At 47.3% G+C, this 26831-nt stretch overlaps 2 protein-coding genes across 15 annotated transcripts in view; one reads left to right on the forward strand and one right to left on the reverse strand.

The window, feature by feature from the left end:
• Window positions 1-164: 164 nt before the first annotated feature.
• Window positions 165-26831, reverse strand: part of LOC121602776 (phospholipid-transporting ATPase ID) — a 36601-nt gene continuing 9934 nt past the window's right edge. For 4 of the 14 annotated variants that reach the window (XM_041931598.1, XM_041931585.1, XM_041931610.1 and 1 more), the window contains exons 2-23: window positions 20448-21346; window positions 12436-12494; window positions 11341-11553; window positions 10713-11249; window positions 9838-9921; window positions 9614-9748; window positions 9277-9525; window positions 7822-8160; window positions 7401-7418; window positions 6599-6765; window positions 6386-6509; window positions 6127-6300; window positions 5781-6057; window positions 5556-5708; window positions 5261-5477; window positions 3443-3732; window positions 3120-3343; window positions 2810-3035; window positions 2624-2727; window positions 2307-2555; window positions 2118-2237; window positions 165-1956 (exon numbers count right to left, since the gene is read on the reverse strand). In XM_041931598.1, coding sequence (XP_041787532.1) covers window positions 1567-1956; window positions 2118-2237; window positions 2307-2555; window positions 2624-2727; window positions 2810-3035; window positions 3120-3343; window positions 3443-3732; window positions 5261-5477; window positions 5556-5708; window positions 5781-6057; window positions 6127-6300; window positions 6386-6509; window positions 6599-6765; window positions 7401-7418; window positions 7822-8160; window positions 9277-9525; window positions 9614-9748; window positions 9838-9921; window positions 10713-11249; window positions 11341-11553; window positions 12436-12494; window positions 20448-20505 — 4407 coding nt within the window. In that variant the 5' untranslated portion in view covers window positions 20506-21346 and the 3' untranslated portion in view covers window positions 165-1566. Of the gene's footprint in view, window positions 1957-2117; window positions 2238-2306; window positions 2556-2623; window positions 2728-2809; window positions 3036-3119; window positions 3344-3442; window positions 3733-5260; window positions 5478-5555; window positions 5709-5780; window positions 6058-6126; window positions 6301-6385; window positions 6510-6598; window positions 6766-7400; window positions 7419-7821; window positions 8161-9276; window positions 9526-9613; window positions 9749-9837; window positions 9922-10712; window positions 11250-11340; window positions 11554-12435; window positions 12495-12972; window positions 14397-17872; window positions 18498-18966; window positions 19193-20447; window positions 21347-26831 lie in introns of those variants that run through there. The other 10 variants (XM_041931591.1, XM_041931560.1, XM_041931543.1 and 7 more) reach the window with 10 other exon arrangements.
• Window positions 24349-25122, forward strand: LOC121602922. Its single transcript, XM_041931685.1, has 2 exons — window positions 24349-24555; window positions 24640-25122. Exons 1-2 carry the CDS (start codon window positions 24486-24488, stop codon window positions 25035-25037), a joined length of 468 nt encoding a protein of 155 aa, XP_041787619.1. The 5' UTR covers window positions 24349-24485; the 3' UTR covers window positions 25038-25122.

Below are 26831 nucleotides of genomic sequence, written 5' to 3' on the forward strand. Positions count from 1 at the left end.
CTCTCTGTGTACGTGTTGTTTGTGTGTTTGTGTTTATGTATTTGCACTAAAGCCCCGATTTAATCTTCCTTTCTCTTCTCTTCTAAAGCCTAGCTGTACGTTTACTGCTGCTGCTGCTGTTGTGTTGGTTGTTTGTTTTTGTATCATTTGATTGATTGTGTTTTTATTTCGTTTCTTGTCCATTTTTGTTCATCTTTTTCCTTCAACTATATTTACATCGTTTGCTTCTTTCTTATGTTTACTTTCACGACTTTCCTAAGTGTTTCCGTTTTTTTTTCTCTTTTACTACTTGTGTGAGCTCTTTTGTGTGTGTGTTTTTTTTCTCTCTTACACATACTCAATATCAATATTTCTTTCGCTTCATTTGTATTTTGTTTTTGTTTGTTTTTTTTTTGGTTTGTTCTCTCCCTTTCTTCGCTCTCTTATTTCATGTTAGAACATGTTGTTTTTTTTATTATTCACGGTTCTTTACACAAGATATAACACTATTTACATGCTTCCCTCCTCTTGTTCTTTGGCCTTGTTGCCAACAGAACGGCGTCAATTCAATAAATTGCCACCCCTTCCCCCCCTCCACTAAGCTTATTACGCATTGCTGTTTTGCTGGCGGCTGGTTTCGTTTTCGCATTCGCATTTTCTGCTCTCGTAATATATCAAATATGTAGTCACAGGACAATCACAATAAGTTCATAATGTGTAACAATGCTAAATGTTATTCACTTTCCTTCGCTCTGCTTGTTTCGCACCACACCCCCAAAAAATTGTTAGTGGCGTTCGTAGTTCGTCTGAATATGAATGATCTTACTTAAAAAGAAAAGAAGGAGAATCGAAACATTCGAGATGAGGCGTGTGAATGGTGGAAACTCAAAAACGGGATGATGATGGAGGCGTTTTTTTTTGTATGAGCATCGCTTGGCGATCGATCTTTTCCCGTCTTTATCTTACTCTCCCCTAAAGCCGTGGTCGTGTCAATACTATGCTTAGAAGTTTATCGTTTATCGTAGCTGTGCTTAAACACCCACATTCTAGGCGGTTTGCTCGACTTCTCCTATGAAATACTTGTGTTATTATTGTTATTTGTCAGTTTGCCTCTTTTCCTTTCCTTGCAGAGACACGAGGGGGTTTTATACGGTTATTTGGTACAGGCAGAAGGAGGGAGAGGGTTGGTGTGCTGCTGTGTTTAGTTTTAACATCCGGCCAGTGCCACGGATTGCGGATTACGTTTGGCAGATATCAACATTCGCTTAAGTACCTTTTCTTCCCAGCGTGTGTGTTAGCGTCTTAATTTGCGGTCCGTTTCTTAACTATTTTCGCATCGCTTGGTACAGAGAATGTTGGTATATTGGATTTAAAATGTGTAGCTTCACACGGCGGAGGCAAAATAATTCTTTCTAATTTTCTAAACAATACGGGAATTAGAGTATTAAAAAAAACAACATAAAAAGCAAAACATGGGACACTTAGCACACCTCTCCTGTGGACACTGGTTTTGTGGTTAACTCGTTGCAGCCAAGTGGATTATTCGTTGTGAGTTTTGGTTTCGATGAAGGGGATACCACCGTGGATTTACAGGTTTATCGTGTCCAGATCTTGGCACGGTGCCCGCGGACTGTGCTGATCACCGCCGTTCGAGCTGCCGGGCAGGTTAACCAGCTGCTGCTGCTGTTGCTGCTGATTGCCATTGGCGGTCAAGGTGGTGACCGCTACCATCGCCGACAGGGTCGTTGCGGTCGCCGTGTTCGTACCGGTTCGTGTCCCAACGGCCCCAGCACCATTGACCACGTTCGAGGCGTTATTAGCGTTATTGCTGCTATTGTTGTTGTTGTTGTTGTTATTGTTGTTTTTGGTTGATTCCGTCGACTGCTGCTTCTTGCTGCCCAGCCCCAACGGGAAGGCAAAGTCCTGTGGCAGTTTGCGCATAATTTTGCCCGACGTAATAAGCCGGCCAAATCCTTCCTACAATGGTGGCGGTAGTGGTGGTGGTGGTGTGCATGCGATACAAAGGGGGAATGGTTAGTAAGCGGGTTTGCCGAGAAATGCGCCGTCATGTATGCAATCTGCACGACGTGAATAGCCGCTGTAGCAACGCTACGCTTGCTACGATCGGAATACGGTACCTGATGGGCGAAAGCATAGCCGGAGCGTAACGAGCGGCGTGCCTTGCGGGCGGACGGTGTCCTCAGGACGTCACTGCTCTGCCGGGAACGCAGTAGCGCCAACCGTTGCTGTACACGAATCTAAAATTGAAAATAAATGTATAAAATTAGTAGATCTCACAAGCAAAGGCATCACACCACGAGCTCCACCTTATCTGGTAAGCTGGGGAACACATCGACAAAGTAGAAGCGTGATGCCAGCACCGGTATCATGAGGACGATCACTGTCAGCACGGTGGTGAACCAGAACGTGGCTTCCTTCATCGCCTGCGTCAGCGAGCCGACGTACGGGCCGCCGATGACGTAGTTGTAAAAGTAGTCCAAAAAGAAGTACCACAGCAGGCTGCCCCAGATCATGATGTGATTAAACACGGTCCAGTACGATGTGTCGAGCGCGATCTGCGTAGCGAAGTGAGGATTAGCGAACGAACGAACGGTACACAGGGACGAAGGAGGCTGGTTCTTACCTGCGCGGTGTTATCGAGGATAAGTATGGTGGCCACTACCGAGCCGAGCAGCATGTGATCGTTCAGCACGTACCCGTCCGGAGAGATGCCGTCCTTGTACGTACCTTGGGGGGAAATCGAGGTGTTTGTTAGAGATTACAGATTCCACTTCATTGTAAGCACACCCTTCTGCAAACCCTTACTTACCGTACGGAATGAGAAACAATATCAGCGAACTGAAGATACCGTGCAGGACGCTGCGTATGAACTCGGTCGTGTTGAACAGTGCGTTCGTCATGCCGGGCGTGTAGAGCTTCGGATAGTCGACGCTACTCTTGTCCGACACGTCCTGCTCGAAGATGCCGAGCGCCAGCACCGGCAGCGAGGTGTAGAACAGATTGTACACCGATATAAACATTGGATCGAAAACGGTCTGTGCAATGGGAGAAGAAGAAGAACGGCATCGTCAATAGATAGGAACGGGGAGCAAGCCGCTCGCACACACATACACACTTACCTGAGCACTGAAGCCGCAAAAAAATGCATACCAAAAATGGCACAGCGTGAATGCAAAGTTTTTGTAGAAAAAGTAGCGCAAAAATTTACACATCCGGTAGTACGACCAGCGGCCATGCACCAGCAGCAGTCTTTCGAGAAATTTAAACTGTGCGATCGAGTAGTCGCTCGCCAGTACGGCCTGCATGCCCTCCTGCCCGGAGATGCCGACGCCGATGTGTGCCGCTGCAAAAGAACACCGAAAAGGACATTAGTGTGTTGCGCGTCTCTCTCTCTCTCTCTCTCTCTCTCTCTCTCTCTCTCAGCTCTCTTTCATTTAAATACCTTTTATCATCGACACATCGTTCGCACCGTCACCGATCGCAAGCGTGACCGCATTCTTCGCCCGCTTGATCAGCTCGACCACCATCGCTTTCTGGAGCGGCGTTACCCGGCAGCAGATGACCGCTTTGCAGTGGGACGCGATCTCGAGGAACTTGCTCTCCAGCTCCGACGTCAGACAGTGCACTAGCGAGTGCCCGTTGATCACTAGCGCCACGCCCGTGTTCTCGTCGATGTCGGTTAGCGTCGGTTCGCCCTTCTCGAACCCGTCGGAATAGTTGCTACAGTTTACACTGCGAAAAGGGGGGAGAGGAAGGGGCGGAAAGGAAGCAGCAGCAGATTAGTACCCAGTTGTAGTTGACAGTTCGTAGGGTCGCACGCGCGTGTTAGTAAGTGGTGTGATAGGATTGTAAGGGAAGGTTAGGTTAGGGATAGGATTTTGGGACAAAAACGGGACACACATACGTCAGAGCACAGGGGAGTAGGTGGTGTTGCTATCGGACGGAGTGAAGCAACAAGAAAAAGGAAGGAATGGGAGGACAACATAAAAACAGGAACACAAAAAACAAACAATGTGCTAACTATATACATAACTATACACACAAAAAATAAATAAATGGGACACTACTAAACGCAGTCAGCAAACTACCAAAAACAAACAGTGGTATGTCAGTAACTGAGGGTATAACAGAAAAACACGGTTCACTATTATGGAGGGTAGAGAAATGAAACTATACACACGCATACTATACACTACGGGTGGGTGGGTTGGATAACGGGAAACACACACACAGAGATAGGAGCCGCACTACACAAAAACGTACGTCTCAAGAGGCCATTCAGAGATCACGAGATAGAGTTAGTGTTTGAAGGAATGTTAGTTAACAGGGAGATGTTGGTGTGTGAGTGTGTGTGCTTACGTCACTATATTAGCTATACTTGGGCTATATTATTTATATATATATTGTTTCGTACAGGCATATGAGGAAGGCATTGGCTAGCACATGTGTGTGTGTGTGTGTATGTATTTGTGTTTGTGTGTAATAGAATGGTGTTGGTGCATCACGTCAGTAGTGTAATACCGTTCTCGCGCCACGCATAGTGTTTGCTTCTGTTACAACTGTTTTATCTGTTTTGTTAAGGAAGTACGTTGGTAGATGAAGTTGGTAGTTTTTTTTTCAAAACTTCAAAAAAAAGGAACAAAAAAAAACACGATCAAACAACAAACAAATACGCGTCTTATACCATTATCATGTCGACAAGGTAGTGGAGAAACGTAAAGGAAATGGAAAACAATTATGGATAAAAGAAAACAAAGGCCTTATACTCCTTAAAAGAACAAAAGAAGAAGAAAATAGCTTACAGGTACGGGGGGCCAAAGATGAAACAAGAAGTATAGTAGAACAATGAATATAAAACAAACAAAAAACACTGTAAATACATGTACAGCTGTTAAAAAAGGGATGGCGGTAAATACATTGAGGTAAAAATAGGAGCAATAAAGAAGAAGGGGAAACAAGAAATAGGTAAATCATACACAAAACAACACATCCCCACGGAAAAGATAGGAAAGAGTCGGTTATACAACACAGAACACTCGAACCCGGTGGGGTTGGTAGATGTTCGAGATCGTTCCGACCGCGAACCCACAGTGGAAATGGGGGCCGTGGTAGCAATAGTAGTAGTAGTAGAAGTAGAAGTAGTAATAGTACAAGGATTTTGGGGTGAACAGAAAAAGAAATAAAAAAGAACAGTTTCGTCCTGTTGGCGGATCGCTTCTCCACCGGCGGATCCGGCGTGAGTTGTTGTGTCGGTGTGTACCTGTCCGGTGCCTCCTCGCTTCCTCCTATACTTGTATATTTATGTCTATTATCCCACCTAAACGTCACCACCGATACGGACGGGGGCGAGGTGTTCTGTATGTCGACCATCGGACCCGAGCTGCTGCTGTGCGCTCCGTTTGCCGTCACGGCACTGGTTTCGCTGGTGGTGCCACCACCAACCGTTTGCGAGTGCGCTTGGTTCGCTTTTTGGACGTCTGGGGGACAGAAGCAGTATAACGTGAGCGTAGCTGTTGCATTCGTTTCCTAGACGCAATCAGCGCCTGTATACTCACTGGCTGGATGGTAGGTGTTGACGATCCGTAACGAATCCATGTACTTGCGCAGCTGCTGCTCTACCTCGCTCTTGGTAATGCCGTCGATCACAAACACGTCCACCATGTCGTCCGTCAGCAGCTGACAGGAATAGCCTATGTTTATTGCCGTTTCTAAATGGGAAACAACGTGCATTAGGAATGGTTAGTTCTGTGTGAGTCTGATGGACAACAGCATCCGCGTACCTTGCTTATCGCCCGTAAGTACCCAAATCTTAATGCCGGCCAGCTGTAGATTCGCGATCGTCTGGGGCACACCGTCCTGTAGCTTATCCTCTATAGCCGTCACACCGACCAGCTGCATATCACATTCGATCTCTTCATAGATTGCACCTAACTTATCCTCCCTACCGTCTAAAGATAAGGCAGCTTCTCTCTGTCGCACCAGCCAGGACTCGTAGAACTCCTTCGTGAGGCGCCGCTCGGCGAGCACCAGCGTGCGCAAACCTTCGCCGGCAAATTTCTGCCAAAAAAAAAACAAAACAAGCGTTAATTTACAAGTAAGAATTGACACCCACGAGAATGAACTCACGTTTAAATGTTCCTGCGTGCGAGCCTTCAGGTCGTGCTGGTTCGGTCCTAGCCTATCGTATATCACACTATCGGCGCCCTTACAGTACAGGATGATGGAGTTGTTGCGACGCAACACGACCGACATTCGCTTTCTAACGTTATTAAAATCTAATATACTTAACAGTTCATATTCCTAGGGGATGAGCATACAGTAGAGTAGAGTAAGACGTAAGTGAGCATTACTATATTCACGCCACTAACTCCTCTGCTAAACTTACCTCTGTTCGTCCCATGACCTCTATTGTTATACTGTTCGGTGCTCGTGATTTAAAAACAAATCCAAAATTACGCGCCGCCGACACGAGGGCTGCCTCGTCAGGACTTTGTGCTTGATAATCTAACCTGCAAAAGTAGGAGGGAAGCGATCACTCGGTGAGAGAATTGTTGCAAAAGCCGGTCACATACACCCACACCCACACCCACAAACTTACTTGCCATTTTTCTCCTCCGCCATCACGGTATGGCAGAGGGCTAGCAAACGAAAAAAGTTATGCGCGTGCTCCTCGTCCGCCCGCACGGCATCCAGCAGCCCCTGGTCGTACCACCGGAACTCGGGTTCGTACTCCGGATTGAAGGAAAAGTCTACCGACTCCATCACCTGCATTGATGGGTTTTGGGGGGGAAAGGGGGAGGCGGGGTGTGGTGTTGTTGGCGTTTGTTTGTTATGGTGTCCCAATGAATGATTGGGAAGAGAAACGATGAGATGAACACACGTGATTTGTCGCAGGGAAGACACATGGTTGGACAAATGTTTGAGACATTTCGGTGCACAGAGTGGTGGTGAGACGAGTAGCATTAGTAGATGTGGGATGAGAAAGAATCGAAAGAATCGTAAAGGAAAAAGAAACTGTAAGCATAATTGTACCGAGCATATACGCGCTGCATACACGTTGCGCAAATTAACGGAACGCAACGGAAAGTGTGCGCAACAAACTGCAACTGATGAGCTTCTAGTAGTTCCGAATTTCAGTAAGGTATGTTTGTTTGTTTGTTTAATTTTGATTAGTCGCTTTTTATGTGAGATAACGTTTAAATTCTACTTGAAAACATGCGGTGCTGTACTTCGATAATAAAAGCACTAAAGCAAACGCCTGATCAGATGTAGTTAAAAGTTGTGCAAGATAAGTAAAATAAAAGGACGAATAAAACTGTGTTTTTGAGGTTGAATGAAAAGGCTCGCAACAAGAAGTAAACGAAAACAAGGCGCACTGTCTAGACAATGACATAACTCACCACACTATATGAAGAAACCTAAATTGAAAAATGAAATTGAAAAGTCGTTACAAACAATTGAAAACATTAACGAAACACGACGGCGTGAATAACAGATTATTATAAAGATCATCAAACAGTGAAAACATATAATTTCGCAAAGCATCGCGCAAAACTGTAACGGCGTGTACGTTTTATCCTCTCTGCTCGTCAAGAGTACTTTAGTGCAATTATTAGCGATACTAGTGATGGAACGTGAACGAAAACTGCATTGTTTGCTATCTTTACGATAGCAAAAATGCCTGAAATTGCTGCAAAACGCATCAAATTACTGAAAGCGCAAGCTTTTTTTTATAATAATAGTAATAATTAAGATGACATAATAAAGAAAACTGTCTGCAAACAAGCGTGAGTACGGTATTACAAACGAAATCATGCATACATGCAGTCCTTCTTGCGTATTGTTCCCACTTGGTGGTACGTCCGTAGTTGACTGCGCCGGGATATGGGGTTTTGGTTGTTGTGGTGGTGGTGGTGTTGGTGGTGTTGGTGTGGTGGTGACTTGCTTAGTCGTAGTGGAGGATATGGACGTCTGCGTTTCTTGGCTATTACTGTGCTGACTGAATCTAACATGTAGTGAAGGTGGATGCTTTTTGTTTGGGGTCTGAACTGGCTGTTCGGTGGTGATCGTGGTAGTGGTGGTGGTGGTGGGCTGAGGTGTGCTGCGACCTGGCGGCTCTTCAGCGTTTAACAAAAGCGATGTGTTACTGTTGAATGTAGGCTACAAGCATATCAATCGCGCAGGGATTAGGGTTAAAAAAATGGAACAGAAAAAGAGAAAGAGAGATAAAGAAAAAACATATAAGACACACAACAAAACGCAGCAGAAACAGCAACATAAAAGATTATGGTAAAGAGAGCAAGAAGATGCACGTTTTAAAATTAATGAATGGTTAAAAGAAAGAAAAACAGAAAAACAAATTAAATGTAAAGGTAGCGAACAGTACATAATGTATAGCAGAAACAGCAACAACAAAAGTATGGTAAAGAGAATAAGAAGATGCACGAATTAAAATGAAACAATAAATGGTTAAAAAATAAGATAAAAGAAAAAAAAAGAATGAATCGTTTATATTAAAAACAGTATGTAATATAAGAAGAAAACAGTAGAAAAAAATCGAACAATGGATCAAAATACGAGTGTAATGAGCAGGAGAAACACACATACCACGAAGAAAAGGGGTAGAAGAAGAAAGAAAGAGTATAAGAAAGTTGTTGAAAACAGTTATAAATTGTCACACGTTGTAAAAAACAAAATAACACGTACAAAAAGGGAGACAGCGTTCTGCTAAAACGTGTCTAAAACTACAGAAATATCACCAAACAGTTATTATACACACGCACGCACACATAGGACGACACGAAGAAAGTGAATGGGATAGGAATGTAAAAAACGGTACAATTGAAAATATTCATTGAAAGGACATGGCACCGCTCGTTGGGGCTATCCCCCTATAATAGAAAGTGTTAGAAAATGGATTAGGGGCGCGCGCGAAGCATTTTGCGCTTGCTGTGGCAGCATTGAAACTACACTACATTAGTATTAAAAATAAACTGTGGATTGAAAGTCGGACACCGCTTCAATTCGGGACAAGAGTTGTTGAAATGGTGCTTGGATGCCCCATCAACACACCTTTCACCGAAGCGAGCGACGACAAACGAGACATGAAACGAGATGGAGAACGTTCCAATATGGAGTTACAGGGGAGTTGCGAACAACGTCCGCGTGTACAACACTACTGCAAGCCTTCAAATCGGTTCTACTTAGGTGGAGCAGGAAGAAGGACGACAAAAACGTACACCACGCGCGGTTCCGACCCGGGACAGGCAAACGTACCTCCGACAGTTCGACTGTTTCGCCCGTACGCACATCAACCACATCGCCATAGGCACGGCCGGCAATGCTGCACTTGTTGAACGTCATAATGTTCTGCGTCAGGGTGCCCGTTTTGTCCGAGAAGATGTACTGTATCTGGCCCAGCTCCTCGTTCAGCGTGGTCGTACGCGCTTTCGCGTGAGTTTTCGTCTTGTCGTAGTACATCTTTTCATCCCAGTTGATAAGGAAGGATTGCGCGAACCGGATCACCTGCGGCGAGCGATAGAGAGTGTGTGAGAAGGGGAGGCGCGTTAGGTGTGCCCGGTACATAGAGAGGGCTTTGGCGGCCGGCTCGTACCTCTACCGACACGTATAAAGATATTGGCACCACTGTGTTCAGTACGATTGCGTAGGAAAAAAAGACTAGACACCCGATACTGATTGCACCTTGCAGATAATCCTTCGGGATTATCCGTTCCCATGGCAGATAAATCTGGAAGGAAAGTAGTAATGGAAAAGGTACTTTATTAGTGTGTGTTTGTATATGAGAAAAAAGCATTTTTTTTGGGAGCGAAAGCTTACTTGAAATTTGTATCCTACTAACGCCTCCCATATTGCGGATGCAATCGTGCAGAAACCGCATATCGACAAGAGAAAGAACACTATCTGCAAATATAAAGGGCGGGAGAGAGTGAGAGAAGAAAAATATGATTAGTAAAACCACTTCTTCTAGGCAGGAGATTTCTGTATATTAAAATGACCGATTCACCGTTTCGTCTTACTAGTGAGAAGGTAATAAACCGATCGTGCTGAATGAATTCAATGTCTTACATTCATACGATCACTTCAATCCATGACCCATTAATCTACATGGCTGCGATAATTATTCAAGAAGCCCGTTTGAAACCCATTCACCACGCAACAACTTCCGCGACAGATGTTTCGTTTCTATCAACAACAAATGCTTCGCATTCATCATTGGAAACGATGTTACGCGAGATAAATATGCTTCATTGATTGCCAACGGCAGCCAAGTGGGAGGCAAACCAACGAACGACCTGATAGTTCGCGGAATGCTAATCGATTACCGTCAATCGCGCGTCCGATTGCTGACAAAAAGAAAAAAAAAGGCAACTACTACTGTACCAAAGCACGACCGCCAGCAACAACAAGGCAGGCACATAAATATCTGCATTATTTATCGTTCAGAGCGTGAGTGGAGAGCTTCTACACGCGCGCGCGTCACTAGGCAAAACACGGACGACCCCCCACCGGAGATGCATCACGGGGTTTACGGGTGAGATAGTTTCTGGAGTCGACGGCAGATGCCATCGTCTCGATGGGGAAGAATTTTTCCATTAGCCACGTCGTTGTCGTCGTCGTCGTGGGTGCAAACATGCACCGCCTCGACCATTCTCCCATCCATCAATCGTTTCCTTCGTGGTTTGTCTACTTACTCCTATGATTATAAAATTTAATAGCCTATCGATGGTCGTCCGTTTGAATTTGGTCTTGCCCGAGTTCTGCATCAGCTTCGTGTCCTTGCCGGCAAAGATGACGACGCCGTAGCACCATTGCGTGTTGCGTATGATGCACCCGCGCAGCAGGATCTTGTCGTTGTCGAGCGGGTAGCGCTGGTTCTTCCACGTGAGCGTACCCTCGAACTTGTTCAGCAGATTGTTCGGCGGTTCGCACACGATCTCGCCGTTAAACTTCCACAGCAGATCCTCCTGCTGGCCCAGTGCGGCCGTCTCGGGCAGGCACTGCTTGATCTTGAGGTTCGTTTCCCCGTCCAGCTCGGCCGTCTCGATGAAGCACAGCCCGTTCGGTTCGCTCGACGACAGGAGCAGTATGTCCGCCGCCACGAACTGATCGTTGTCCATGCGGATAATGTCGCCGACCTGCACGCCGGACCACCGTTCGTCCACCAGCTTCCCGTGCCGGAGCGCTTTCGAGCGCCGATTGTTAACTTGCGAGTCGGACATGTGTCTTTGCTGTTTCGTGGGAAGGTAAAGGGTAAAGAGGCACGGCACAGCGTTAGAGCGAGGGGAGCGAGTGAGTGAGCGCCATCCACCCATTACTTACGAAATCATCGTACGCATCCTTGATGGCAGTCAGCATGAGCACACCGATTAGTGGAATGGCGGTGGTGACGGGCGTCAGTGACGAGATCGCCGGTATCAGCTGGAGAATTAGTAGACACAGAAAGTAAAAGTTGGCAAGACGTTGGAACTGCTCCAGCAGGTTCAAAGGCAGAAATGTTAATATCGAATATTTGGACGTTTTGATGTAGTTGTTCTGCGAAAAAGGAAAAAAAAGAATCAAAAATCCATGACAGAGTGTGTTTCATTCATGTTGGAACACTTTTTCTGAATGAGCGAGTTAAATAATTGCTTTGAATATGTGTAAAGAACCATGAAAAGCTTATTTAACTCATTTGGGAATTAACTCTTAATGGCGAGTTGTAACTGAGCTACAGGGAATTGATGAATTAAAGAGAATCCAAGAGTTGTATCGCAATGAGTGATTTAACTTTCTGAGTCAGTGAGGAGCTCACTCAAAGAGAACAAAGGCGCGATTAATGGTTATACTCTCTACGCTAACTAGCAACTCAGTCATAGAGATCTTAGCTCAATTATGAATTATTGAACTCTTTTGAACGTTAAATCTCAATTTAACACTGTACGCCGACTTTTAAGACACTTACAGATTATTAAACGTTTCATGAGATAACTCTTTAGAGAGTAAAAAGTGATTAAGATTAGGATTTAAATCATTCCACAGTAAAACATCTTACATTCGTACTTGAAGTCTTATTGTATGTATAAGCTCTCCACGACGACTAGTAACTCGCTCGCAGTGAGTTACACCGTTCAATGAGTTGAATAACTCTTTTGAGAGTTGAGCCTCGATAAATCGATCCAACTCTTCCATGTCGATTAGTTCTTCTCATACGATACGATTCATGAGTTAAATAACTCTTACGAGAGTGCAATCTCAACGATTCAGTTCTTCGCAATCACTAGCTATACTCAGTAATAGTAGATTTTTTCGTGAATCATAGAGAGTAAGCTCATCAGTCTACCTCATTCACTCGGAATCAATTATCGCTACTGAGTGCTTGTTTTTATATTTGTTAACGGCAGCAAAAGCTACCACCTTCCACAATGTGGTACTTACAGCGTATTTGAATTGTGTATTGTATTCTCGATCGTTGGCTCGTATTCGTCGCTCATTTTCTATAAAAAAGATAAACACAGCATTAGAAACTAATTTACGAATGCCTGTACGTCAACGATTAATGCAAAATGTGTGCATAAATGCTATGAATTAACATAAAACAAATCAAATCACGGTATTTTTGTTTGTGAAGTTAGAACTTGTTATGCAGAAAGCTCGTACCATGATGCGAATGATGCGAGGCGATGAGTGACTAATGAGATGAATCACACAAACACAGCGCAGACTTAAGTCGATATGATTGATGCGGGAAGCGAGTTAGAGTGAAAGGCAATGGAAGCGAGTTAGTGGTGCATTCAACAAACGGGGTGCGGAGGTCATGAAAGGTAGTGCTGTCGTGCAAGCGCAAGCATGCTGGTTGGTGTTTGGGACCCCCCCCCCCCCCCCCCCCCCCCGGTGAGGATGACCAGAATGAGCAAGATGAAGCCAGATGAGCTGTGTCTGTGTGTTTGTGTGTGGGCATATGCTCGATTTTACCCCCAAAAATCGACCGCAGTCGGCTGGCTCCGTTCGATATGTAAGATTGTCCCCGATCGAAGGATGACTTCGTTTCGCTTCGATGGATCATCACCGGGACCGGTTTGCCGCCCGGCGGCTTGTTGGTGTTCCACATGCCCAGCCTCCCCAGCACCGACACGATCGAGGCCCGCAAACCGTGCTGCGGTGCGGCATGCTGATGATGGCCACCCGTCCCCGACCCACCACCACCACCACCACCACCGAGACAGCCGGCCATCATACCGTCGTCGTCCGTGCCCCTGTCGTCCAGTGCGTCCAGGCCGCTGCTACCGTAACTCCCGTTATCGTCCGCCCTATCACCGTCGTCGTCGTCGTGGTGCAGTCGACCCCCGCCACCGCTGCGTCGTGAGCGTCGCCCCGTCGCGCCGAGACTTTCGCAACTTTCCAGCACCGGTGCATCGTCCAGCGTGTTGGAGCTGTCCTGCACGTGATAGTCGGCATCGATCGTGCCGCCCCGCCCGTACCCGCCATCGTCCCCGCCGCCATCGTGCTGGTGCTCACCGGGGCTCGAGTAGAAGCTGACGTTCGGCTCGGACCGCTGCGGATGGAGCGGCCGGCTGCTCGCCGCCAGATTGTACAGGCTGCCGCAGCTCTGCGAGTTCGACTTGCGCCGCGTGCTGGTGCGATGGTGCCGGCGAAACCGTTTCCGCTTGGGCGGGGAGCCGGTTCGTGGCATCATCATGCTTCGATCGTCGCCCGACGCTTCGGTACCTCCTCTCGCGGTGGAGCTACTGCCGGCCAGGACGATCTCATGATGGTGCTGCTGCGGGTGCTGCTGCTGCTGCTGCTGCTGTCGACGCACGATCGTCGCGGTGGGCAGTCGGCGGCAGCCGCGAACCGTACGCGTACCGTACGGTCGACCGGCGAGATCCTGCTGCTCATCGTCGTCGTCGCTCGAGTCCTGCCGGATCTCGAGGATTTCCAGCTCGACCGAATCGGTGGTGGCGTGCGAGATAGGCATGCTCGCGTGGTCTCGATCACGGCCACGATCACTATAACTGCTGCTGCTGCTGCTGCTGGTGCTGCTGCTGCTGTACCGTGGACGGACGGCAACCGTCTACCATCGTACCACCGCGGGGAATCGAATGAGCGTATGGCGTGTGGCGTCACCCTGCGGTCTTCGGTCACTAGACTAGCAGACACTTTAGACTTTTCGCTGCGATTGATCACAGTCACGGTCCGGGCATATCGCCCCGCCTTTTAGTGCATCGTAATCGTTACAAACTTGGCGCTGGTGTGCTTTTGTAGTCTTCCCTTCACTTCTGCATCAAAGCAACCATCGTATAGTAGCAACACGAGAACCAATTTTACACGTCAATTAAATCACATGCCACCAGTACCAGCTCTTCGTCTATATTGCACTGACACACACACATACGCGTCTGGAACGGGTGAGAGGGGAAGGACACACGCACACACACACACATATTCATAACAAATGCAGAATCACTTTGATTATTACCCAATCAAAAACCCATCCATTCATCGATCTATTCAGCGCGTTTCAAAGGTTCGTCGCCTGCTTGGGTCATCCCATCCTCCGGAGGGGTCGTCTCCGTGTCGCTAGAGGTCAAGCACACACAGCGCCACGGTCCACGAGGGCGGAGGCGAACGATACTTTATTTCATCTGACATCCCCCCCCGCCCCGCTCTGTTTCCCGCTGGCGCCAGCCATTGTTTAATTGGCTTAATTAAAGAGAAATCCGTAATGGGGCGTTGAAAATTGACAAATTGTCCCCGGGAGTGCCGGGAGCGCCGTCTGGCGTCAACGGTCTTGTCTGATGTCACGGCGGCCGGCGGCAGGTGTCAAAAAGGGCAACCCTGGGCAGAGCACTATCTTCCAACAATCAACCCCTCGCACTGGATTGATGTTTGGAAGTGGGATGGATGGATGTCGAAGAGCTTCCTTCTCCATTTCCAAGGTAACGACGAACCCGCGGGATTGCAATCTCAGTTGTTTTTGCGAGCAGCAGCAAAGTTGATGGTTTTAGGGCATTGTTTCTCGGAACGGGGCAGCTATATTTGGAATGGTTGTTTCGCAGGCTTCCCCGCTCCACTTGTGTTGAACCAATATTGTCTATTGAAGCATTCCGAAGCGAACTTTAAGTTCGTTCATGGCCGGGAACAACAACAACAACTACTACGGTCGTTTTCTTGGCGCAACGCCACAAGGAAGCGTTGCAATGTGTCAAACGCGCAACACTGCAGACTGTTTGCCCAACCACCCACCCATCCACCCACACTGCAGCAGTACTTTGTTTGACCTTCTCCACTCCCCACTACCTCCACTCTGCGAGTAGTGAGCAATAAAAAAGCCGCACACACAAAGCAGTTCGTATCGTTTTAGAGGGGGAGCGCATCATTCGGTTGGGGAGGGTTGGTTGGTGGGTCGTTAAAAAATGACTGTTTTGAAAATGATTTCACCAAAGCCCCGCGTTAGGGGAAGGGCAAAAGATAAACGTCCGATGCAATCACAGAACCCTACTCTTACCCCCTCCCTACCCTCCCATACAGTACAAGTGCAGTTTGAACGTTTGCGGCAGCAATGTTAACTTCCCACCCACAACAATTGCCGATTAGAGAAGGGAGAAGGTATGTGTACTAGTGATGGGTAAGGTTGGCAAAAATCCAGAGTCGACTCCGATCTGATTCCGAACCGACTCTGAAAACTTCCGAGCCGATTCCGGAAAGTAGGTACGTCCAGCATAATCCGGAGTTGTCCGGAGTCATTCGAAGTCATCCCAAGTCATTCGGAGTCGTCCGTAGTCATTGGGAGTCATCCGGAGTCATCTGGAATCATCAGGAGTCGTCAAGAGTTGTCCAGAGTCTTCGAAGAGTCTTCGGGAATCATCCAGAGTAGTCCGGAGTCATCCGGAGTCGTACGGAGTCATCCGGACTCATTCGAAGTCATCCGGAGTCGCACGGAGTCATCCGGAGTCATTCAAAGTCATACGGAGTCGTTCGGAGTAATCCGGAGTCATTCGAAGCCATTCGGGGTTATTCGGAGTCATCCGAAGTCATCCGGGGCCATCCGGAGTCATATATAGTCTTCCAGAGTCATCTGGAGTAATCCGGAGTCATCTGAAATCGTCCGGAGTCATCAAGAGTCGTCCAGAATCTTGGAGAATCGTCCAGAGTCGTTCGGAGTCGTTGTCCGAAGTCATCCAGAGTCATTCGGAGTCATCCGGAGTCATTCGGAGTCATTCGGAGTCATCCAATGTCGTCCGGAATCATCCGAAGTCGTCCGGAGTCATCTGAAGCCATCCGGAATCATCCGAAGTCGTCTGGAGTCGTCTGGAGTCGTGCCGAGTAATCCGGAGATGGCCGATGCAATGTTTTTGCAGTCAAACATTCTCCGAACTCGACTCCTGCTAACTCCAGTCGACTCAAACCGCTATTCTTAGAAAGAAAGGTATGTCTAAGAAGTGCACGCGGAAAGCGAAAGATTAAAATGAAGAAATGCCTCTGGCCGACTCTGGCTCCTGCTAACTTCGGACGACTCCGGAATGCTCCGACTCAGGGGGGAACTAGTGATTCTGATTTTACCGGAGTCGAATCGGAGTCGTCGGTAAACTTCAGACAGCACATCACTAGTCTGTACTGGCACTCGTTAGAAGGGTTTTACGAAGAGGGAGGGGTTGGAAAATTCAACGCAAGCAAATAAGGGTGTAGTGGGAGGAGTGTCAGTGGTAAAGAGTGCGTGTCATTTTCATGCCGAGCGGGTGGGTAGAGTGTAATGGTACACTCCCCACCATCCCACGCCCCATCCTCTTTATCAGCGCTCGAAGGGAAGGCTTTTTTGCTGCACGAAGCACACCCCTCCCTCCTCCAGAGAGGTCATCGTGAGGTTATGCCGACAAGAAGGAGAGTTAATGATAATAAGCCGCTCAGCCGGTCGTTCTGTGGAACAGAACAGAGGATCGCGGTATGGTTAAGTGGTGCACACCGGTTAAACCCTCCACTCGATACTTTTATTGAACAGTGGCTACAACACAGCGTATGTGCAATGGCTTGCACAGTGTACATTAAATAGCAATCGCTCGAGCACTTAGAAGCCATGCGGTGAAAACATTTTTACATCCCTGTAACTGTAACACACACAGCTTCCATGCCGGGCGTTGCTGACAAGTGGGTCAACTCACGACCCACACACAAAGCTACATCCGCCCAAGAGGAAGGCTACATCCTGTCCGGAGCAGCAGGGAGACGGTGGTTTAATTGCCGGAAACGGGTTGATTGCGTTACGCCAGCACATCCTTGCTGCACAGAAGGAGCGCGTCTACGCTGGTTCGTCTGCCTCCTTCGCGTGTGTGTGTGTGACCAAATGACGATCGATTTAATAACACACACACACATACGAGGAGAGGGGAAAAGGTGGTTGGTGTGCTGTGAACTAACAACGTCAACACTTACGGTCCCCGCTTGGCCCGTGCTGTGCAGTTGGAGACACGAACGAACGCGTTTGGTCACAAAACGCTCACCACAGCCGAGCCCCGACTACTGTGTGTTTCAATGCTTTGGGGCTTATGCTAAAAGAAGAACTAGAAGATGGCTTAAGGATTAATTGAAACCTTTCACCGAAGCACTCCCCGCATGGCCTACTACTGCACTGGCCGAAGGAGGCTCCCTGGATTGGATTTATGAGCAAATGTATCTGCTCTACCATTTCTTCTTCCTCTCTCTCTCTCACACACACACACACATACATAAATGAAACGCTGAGAGGATAAGGAAAGAAGATGTAAAAAAAAGGAAAAGAAAGGACCATCATGGATGCCACCCCCGCCAAACACTTCTTATTTTCCTGCTTAAGGTGCAGCTACTCTGCTGCACACATCTTTTCCCGTCGATGACTCACATGGCAAATCTGGCTGGAGCCCCCCACACACACAAACGCACACACCGGGATTTATGGTTGGTTGTATCGCGTCCTTCGCGGATTTTCCAATCGGATGTAACCAAACACCTTCCCACACCCTTCCCTCTGTCTCTTCCTTCACGTGTCACAGTGTCACAGATAAAGTGTCGCGGAACATGCGGAAGGACACACACACACACACACAGACAACGCAGCCGGACGGACACACGCGGTATTTGCACGGGCGCGCACACTTTTCACACGCCGACGACCCTGACGACTTCCTTCCTTTTCGACACAAAACACACACGCACGCATCTGTCACACACGCGACAGACACAAACACACACAAACACTGCAGGGGCCCACACTCCACGGTGGGTGGAGGAGGCGCCAGGAGACCGACCAACCGACCGACCGACCGACCGACCCAGGGCGTACTTAGATTGTGTATTGGAAAAGTACCACACACCGTCGCCGTCGCTAGGGAAAAAGGTGTCGTCGGTGTCTGAAGGGGGGCAGGGAGGGAGGTGGTAGCAGATGCGGTTGGAGACTCGGTGTGTAGAGGGGAAGAAGGGGCGCTAGCTTTCGATCGATTTTCTTCCTCCAAATGACAGGGTGGGGAGAAAAAGACAGCGCGGCATAAGGGGGGGAGTTGGGGATTAATGCTTTCTTTGCGCCTTCGTGCTAATATCTTCGTTTTCGCGCTGCAGACACCTTGCGTTGGGTGGAGTTGGAGAACGATCAAAACCAGCAAAACAAAAAAGAATCTCCAAAAATCGTCACATTTTCACCATCGCACGCAGCCTGGGGTGTGTAGTAACTTTTACTTCTGTATTCACACACATGGAGGCACACAAATACACACACACGCTCCACAGACGCACGCACGAACGCACGAGCGTGTATTGTGCAACGCGATCTAATCAAGGCGCTTTTTTTTCGTTGTTGTTGTTACTTTTGCCTCTTCAACTTTCGTTACCGCGGTTTCACTCCCCCCCCCCCGCCTTCCTCCCTCGCATAAAAAACTGTGTGCAGCAGCACGGACCCCTCCCAACCCCACTAACGGTTGTGTGGTTCGGTACGGTACGCACTTTTACGGGCCAGTGCGCCTCTGGAGGTTCACGTGCCTTTTTTCTTCTTCCCTCGCTGGCCCAGCAACACACACTGAGCACATTCCCGTTCTTTTCCGCGTATCGATTCAAACGACGGCGACGCCGTTCACCCGAGCTTTCCACGCGAGTGTGTGCTTTACCCCCCCCAGGGCAGCAGTGGTGGGTCCGTTCGCTTGGCAAGTGAAAATGGAACTGGTGTGCGCGACTGCGACTTTGGACGTTTGGAGCGGTGGAAAAACGCTCACAACTGTGGCTGTTTTTTTTTTCTGCCGACTTGACGCAGTGCTGTGCTGCTCGCGGTGGAAAACTCTAGTGAGGGAGGGTTCGGAAACCATAACACACGCACACGAAGCGCTCGGAAAGAAGAAGCGAGACAGGATGTACGACATTAGTATGCGGCGCATTTAGTGCAAAACGAGCGACAGAGAAGGAGAGTAGCGGAGAGAGAGAGAGAACGTGTGCGACAGAGACACACTTCGATGGACACTATCGGCAACGGCACCAGAAAGAAAGAAAGAAAGAAAGAGAGCAACAAACGGCGAGCGAGAAAGCGTGGAAAATGGTTTTTCGTCGTTTTCGTTGCGCCCGCTGCTACGCTGGTAGTGGTGGCACAATGTGACGTTTAGCTGACGTTTAGTTGACAGTTTCGAAACCAGTTGGCCAGTGTTGCCAGCAAAGCTTCTCGGTGCTGAGGGGGATGATGAACGTTCGGTTTTCCACCCACCAACCCCCCCCCCCCCACTTCGAGACATCGAGTACGGGGGACGGTTGCTTGTTTGGGAGTACGACCAAAACATAAACACGACCGACTCGTGGCTGTTGTGCGCGTGTTTTCGTGAAAGTGAAACCCAACCACCGGTCGCACTGCGCATGGCATGCACTTTCTGTGGAGGGTTGGAAGAGGAGGAGGAGGAGAGTGGGGAGGGGGGGGGGGGAGGGAGTTTTCATGTGGCGCCTTTTTTTTGCGCTACCACACATGGGAATGGCGGGCCTATTATTGCAATCTCGATTATTGCACTGTTACACCAATACACACTCACACACACGCGTGATGCATAATGGTTGCGATTCGCGTCCGTTGGGTGCAAGTGCACCGAACAACAATGCAGCGAGTAAAGCGTGCAAGAGCGAGTGAATAATGTCCAAATGTATGTAAATACAACATTTTATGTCTTAATGCAGAGTGAGTGCGAATTGTTTCGTATTGTTTGTTAGTGGCAAGCATTCTCTACGTGATCTCGTCGCCGGTACGGAACCGGGCGGCATCATGTGGCGGATGATGAGTAAGCGTTTGAAAAGCGAAAAAGCGTACACTTAGGTCAACGGAAATGGGCCGCCAGGCGGCGAAACGTGACTTTTGGAGCAACTGCAGCTATACTAAGCGATGGCGGAAGTGAGCGATGAGTGATGGGGTTCATTGATAATGATAAACGCGAGCACAGGTCATTGCGGTTACTTACGCAGTCGAGCCTTTTCCTGCTGCTGCTGCTGCTGCTGCACTTTACTCGTCTCGCCCATGTTGACGCGCGTTGAGCTTACTTATTATATTATGGTATATAAAAAAAAACACCAACTGTGCACACTAACACTACACTTATTGTTGGACGGCGTTGCTTCGTTGCGCTGCGTAGCTTTCTTTGGCCCCAAACGGTTGATGAATTGCACTTGGTGGTGGTACGATAATGGCGCGTGTACTTCTTTTCACGCTAAACGATATTTGCCCGTTACTTATGTTCGAACTGGCAGCATCTTGGCAACAGCACAGGCACACACACACGTACGGTCGGAGGCAAATCACTCTGTCCCTCACGCAGGGTCACACGGAGTGCCCCACAAACAGGCGGCAATACACTGGTTTGGCAAGGGATGCAGCAGCGCCTTTTTTCCTCTTCATTTTAGCCGGCCAATGAACGGTTTTAAACTGCACCACCCTGACACACGCGCGACTAAAATCCACTCAGCATAGGAACTCGATGATCTTAAGTAGCACTTGTAAGGAAATATATATATATGTACACATACACACTAGAAAATGGACGATTTCTTACAGCACATTACTCACTCGCTGTGGCACTAGTAACTCTCGCTTTCTTGCTTTGCGCCCAGTTTCTGTACGGGACGGAGTTGCTGCTGGCGATCGCCATACTTGTTCGCTTAGCACTGAACACCACGCGTTCTGCGCGCGCCCTATACGCCGCCACACACGACTGGATGCGCACGACAGCCGTGATCCTGGTGCCGCGGTCGCGATTTCATCGGTGGCACCCAAAGCCAATGCTCGAACGGTGGCACGGAGCGCGGTACGGGACACCACCCGTCCATCAGAAGCGTCACGTGCGGAATGCGGCGTTGGTGAGGCCTGTGAACGAAACCCGAAAACAGTACAGAAACAGAGGGTAAGAAGTGATGAACACTTTAATTAATGCTTCTGGGCGGAATATGAGCGCAGGACAGGGGGAATGTACTTTCCCGGGACGTGCCGGTTCTTGGTGAGATACTTAACACACTGACAAACTTGCACTTGGTTCTGTTGGTTCCGTTTTCCGCGGTGGCGGCAGCTTGCCACTGTCCAAAATATTCTCACATACCTTACAACTGGACACACACACATGTGGCGCCTCTTCTGGCTCTCTCAATGGGCGGGGAAGGGGGCCACGTGTAAAACGGAACTAGGTGGACTGTCTTTCAACGCAGGGAAGGGAAGAAAAGTGGATGAATTATAGAGGACACGTTCGTTCTATCGCGGCACGAGAACACAGAAGCGGCCGACCGGCCAAAGCGAAAGGGAGTGGTGGGTTGGCTTCGGTGGGTCCGCGTGGGAAGAAGGTCGTCTGGCAGGCCGGACCAGCCGCGAAAAACGTCTCCCTCCCCGGCCGGTGTCCCGAGGAGAAAGTGATTCCGATGAATTATTAGTAACTTTAATTCTATTTGTACTTGATACAGAGGGTAAGTGGACAGCCTTGAAGTGGCTGTGAAAGGGAGCACATGTTTTCGGGCGGTTGGTTTTTTTTTTTGCTTCTTCAAGCCCACTGGCAAGCGGCCACTAAAAAGTCCAGAAGGTTGAAACGTCCTTCTGCTGGATAATACAAAGTGTGGAGCCAATACAAATTTTCTAATTCAGAGGTCATTTTCATTACCTTTGGGACCGTTTTTACTGAAGATTCCTCACACAGCGGAAAGCTGGAAAGAATCGAACTAAAACAAGCAAAAGGAAACCTCTCGCTGCCAGTGACTAAACGCGTGGAATTCTATTGAAACTATTTCTCCTTGTTGATAAGACTCATGACAACTCAACGACAAGCCTGTTCGGTTTAAGCAGCCACCATGAGCTCATCAGTTAGCGAGTTCACACCGTTTACATCCGCGCCCATTGCTTATCGCCACCATCCATCGGTCGTTTTATCAGCGAATTTGTAACCAATTAGGTGTTGCAAGCATTTAGCGTTGCAAAGCAGCAAAGCTTCTGTTTCGGTAGGTAATGAAGATACCGTGGACCAGGGGGGAAATCACCCACGTGATAACAATGGTCTACGCGTTTTCACGATTCGCGTTTGAACCGGGGGGGTTCCCGGGTTCGCGCGTTAGATAGCAAGAACAGTACCGAGAGAAGTGGGTTTAATCAAAAGCACTAATACATAATGTATTGCACCATTGTGGAGCGATAAGCTAGATACAATACTAATCGGTTATAAAAATAGCTTCGGCATCGATCGGCACGCCAACAACAGCAGCGGCAAGGACAGTGCATGGTTTTTGCGATATTTCCGGTACCTATCTACTACGTTTTAATCCGTCTTCGTCGCTTTACAGGGTTTTACAACCAAGGCCCCTATATCTTACTCGCAGATATTTTCGATTTGCAAAGCAATATCATTCTATTCTACCACATTGGTCCTCCACATCCAGGTGATGTGGAGCTGTAGCATACGTTAAATACAAATTTTTATACTTTTTAACACATTTTGGTGACAAAATTTCATAGATCAAGGCAATGGCCTGGGAATTATGTTTACCGCGATGAGTCATTCAATCCCGAGTCGGCCCCGTGGTACAGTCGTCAACTCGTACGATTTAACAACATGCTCTTCTTGGGTTCAAGCCTCATTTGGATCGTCCTCTCCGTTGCAAGAACTAACCATCCATACGGTTACGTGATACCTGAATAAGCCTCGAAAGCCTCTGTAGATGCAGGCATATCCGGTGTAGGACGTTACGCCAAATAGAAGAATAAGTCGTTTTATCCACACATCGTGTTAAGTATTGAAATATGACCAGTTTCAAACTATCATCCTTATTAGAGTAATGTTTGACATTTGGCCCAAGCTGTGTATATTCATACAGTGCGTAACATAACTATACACACACATATTTCACTCCAAAATTGTTTGTTTGCATTTCGTTTAGCATGGATTTGATAGATCGTAATGTGGTAAACGAAATGTAAACAAATTTGGAGTGAATTTTCAAATGCTAATTATATAGTGAATACATCGAGTTGAATACGAGTTAAACTAGGTCAAACGATACCTCATTGTAAAGCTTAAGTCCGTTCCGTTTTTGTGCGTGAAATGTGAAAACACGAGAGTCGAATAATGTAGCAATGCATAGGCTGAACCTCAATAGGGCTGTCAAAATTAAACTTGGACGGGTTAATATTAACATTGGGCCATCCCAAATACGTCCCTGGTGTCAACATAAGTTTCGCGAGGGACAAAATATGCAGCACACAATGCACAAATGAGTTGAACAACCCTGCATGATCAGTTGTCATAGAATGTGAATGTGAATAAACCCATACTGCAGACGAAAAGAAGGTTAGACGGGAAAGATATGAAGGAGTTTCCATCGTAATAATAATCGTTAACCACTTGTATAAGAACCTTCTCCGATAAAGAGAAGGCCATAGCAATCGCAAACGGAAACAATATTTTATGATTCTTATCCGCAAACACAAGCACGATCTATCCACTTGAAGGAGAGTAAAAGGAACTCCGTCACCACCGGAAGAACATATTATATGCGACGAAGTGAGGCGGTTTATGTAATAAATTGCCTTTGCATTTGTAATTGTAGTGTGGTCATTTGATAACGATCGCTATTGCATTGCTTCTTGATCGTCTTGGCGTACGTAACGCTTGAAGGGATACAACACGATGCACTCAACATGAAATTAATCCATCGCGTTCACAAGCACACACTGCCACCGAACCAGATAGGACCCAAAAAATGACTCACATCAAACGGGTCTGAAGGTAACAGCAAAGCACCAAAGGGTAATTCCCTATCTTATCAATATCGATTATATCTGCCCATAGATCGTTGTTACTGCTTCGCCTTCCAACAGGTACGGCATATTAAAACATGAGCGTTATCACGCTTTTAAACCATTCGCGCCCACATTAGGCACCAGTACGGACCAGTGAGTGTTAGGTGTGTGTTTTGTGACAGGAAACCTTCCGCCCAGCAGTGGACAGCACAGCGTGTTGAAAGTACAAAAAATGAAACAGTTGAAAATCAGCAGCTTTTTGGCGGCGTGCCTGTTCTTTGGCGCTCTATTCGCACAATCCGGTAGGTGGCACAAGCGTCTATGTGGCTTGTAAAACTATGGTCGCCTGTAAGTGATGCGCTGCTAACACACTCTCTCCTATGTAGTGTCCGCCCTTCGATGCTACCAGTGTGCCAGCGCTTCGAGCTGGAGCGACTGCCAGGCCAGCGCACTGTCGGTGGAATGTACCAGCGCCAGCCAGATGTCCATCATGGGTCGCAGCCTGTTCCTGCCGGCCGAGTCACGCCAGCAGCTGGAGCCGGCCTGCGTTTCGGTGTACGCCAAGGGTACGGTCGGTGGCGTGACCGGCTATGCCTACGTTCGGGACTGTCTGTTCAACGATAAGTCCATGTGTAACTTAATACAGAACGCACTGCCGTCGGAAATCCGTATCGTCGATTGTGATCTTTGCACCACGGAACTGTGCAATGGGGCGAGCAGCATCGCGGCGGTGACGCTGTCGAGTGTCGTGATGGTGGCCATCGCGTTGGTGCTGTGGCAGTGAGAGCTTAACATAACATACACCGCCCGGAGGGATGAAGAAGGCTACAAGCGAGTGAATAAAATCGTTGCTATTAATTTATTGTAAAGGAATGTGGCGTCGTTGTGATATTCATTGCTTCACCGCAAATTACTTCAAAAGGGGAAATGTCTTATCGATTCCATATGTGTGCTCCCCGCCACTATATCGTGCTCGTTGGAGGACGGGCTGGCGATAGAGTGGTAAACATGTATGGCGCGTTGCGATAGACATGGTGGAGCTTTTATCCTCCTCCGACAGTATTTTTGGACGTTGGAAAAGATAAAAATAGTTCAAGTTAATAGTTCAAAACACGTCAAAACGCGGTGGTTTGATTAAGACCTAAGGAATCAGACGTTTCTTCTTTTCTTTCTTTTCATCGTTGGTTCGATCACACCGTGGCAGTTGATTTTATTGTTCTTGTAAAGCTTTTACCTAATTCTCAACGCAGTTTCTCAACGCACACTGTCAACATCATCAACCGGCATTATTATCATCCTTCATCGATTGGAATGAATAATGGAGCGGACGTCCGACGATTAGATAAGCTCACTTTAAACCGAAACCTAAATCACTGAAGGATCAACTAAGTACTGTATTAATATTGATTACGCTAAACTTTATGTGCCATTTCTAAGTGGACAACGGCAAACCCAATAAGCAGTTCCACTGCAAACTGCAATTACGCTGTTATACCGAGCGACGAGGTAACTGTGTTCACATTCTTTTTAATGCTACAGCAATCTATGCGGCAAATCTTAACGATTTCTTAGGCAAACAAATCGACCGCTTGCTATTGGACATTTGGACGACTCAAATGCGGGTGAAGGTCTTTAGAAGCATCAACGTCATCAACCTCAGTTTTTGCTTGTATTGTATTGTAGCAACGCAGCCAAGTATTGTAGGAACATTCCCTTTCAATGAGCAAAAATTTGCAACCAAGTAGAACATTCGGACACCACCCTAATTACCATCACTAGAGTAATGAGGGCCAATTTCGTACTTTGCCTATCCATTAGAAAGCAGCTCGTACTTCCTTAATGCTTTATGCATCCATCACGTCATCAGTCTAATGTTTCCACAGTTGTTGATTACAAATCCGGTGGCCTAAGAAGAAATTACAGGGTTTCTTGAGCAACCGCAATGTTAATTACATTTTAACAATATCAGTTGCAACTCGAATCCCTTGTTATTTGTTGCCTGAACTTACATTCTACACACAGTTCACAACGGGAAGTATTATGGTTCTGGCGTTTTTTTTTTCTGTATATGGAGTTTAATATTTCCCAGCTGAAAGTATGTCAACAATCCTTACAAAACTATGCGGACAGATTAGCGTCTCCAGCATGATTTAACCAATACACATTAAAACTTTTTTACAACGCTGTTTTAGAACATAATAAACGTATTTTCATTATTTTACAAGCTGTAGTAAACAACGCTTGCTAAAACTGTTAATAGGGTTTAGCGAACTGTCAGAAGTTGAACGATGATTTACGGTAAATGATCGGTGATAAAAAGATGAAAAACTTGGAATTACGGTTACACACAAAGGTTAATATATAACACATAGTAAAGTAAAAGTAAATGTTGACACACCCCAGGGCCAACCTAAAGGATTTAGAATGTTTACTTTTTTTGAGTTAGAACAGTCGTTTTAACAACGAAAATAACTGATTCTGGGATGCATGATCCTCGGTAAACAACAAATTTTATGAAGCTTGCAGTATGCAATGCTGGGATGGATAGAGAAACCCTGTATTTCGGTGTCATTTTCAT

The sequence above is a fragment of the Anopheles merus genome, chromosome 2R (assembly GCF_017562075.2).
Source record: "Anopheles merus strain MAF chromosome 2R, AmerM5.1, whole genome shotgun sequence".
Lineage (NCBI taxonomy): Eukaryota > Metazoa > Arthropoda > Insecta > Diptera > Culicidae > Anopheles > Anopheles merus.

What these genes read in the sequence shown, in the direction of transcription:
- LOC121602922 (XM_041931685.1), top strand. Translation starts at nt 24,486, where the DNA reads ATGAAACAGTTGAAAATCAGCAGCTTTTTGGCGGCGTGCCTGTTCTTT. An exon ending in CGCTCTATTCGCACAATCCG is followed by an intron (nt 24,556 to 24,639) that starts GTAGGTGGCACA and finishes TCTCCTATGTAG; the next exon opens with TGTCCGCCCTTCGATGCTAC.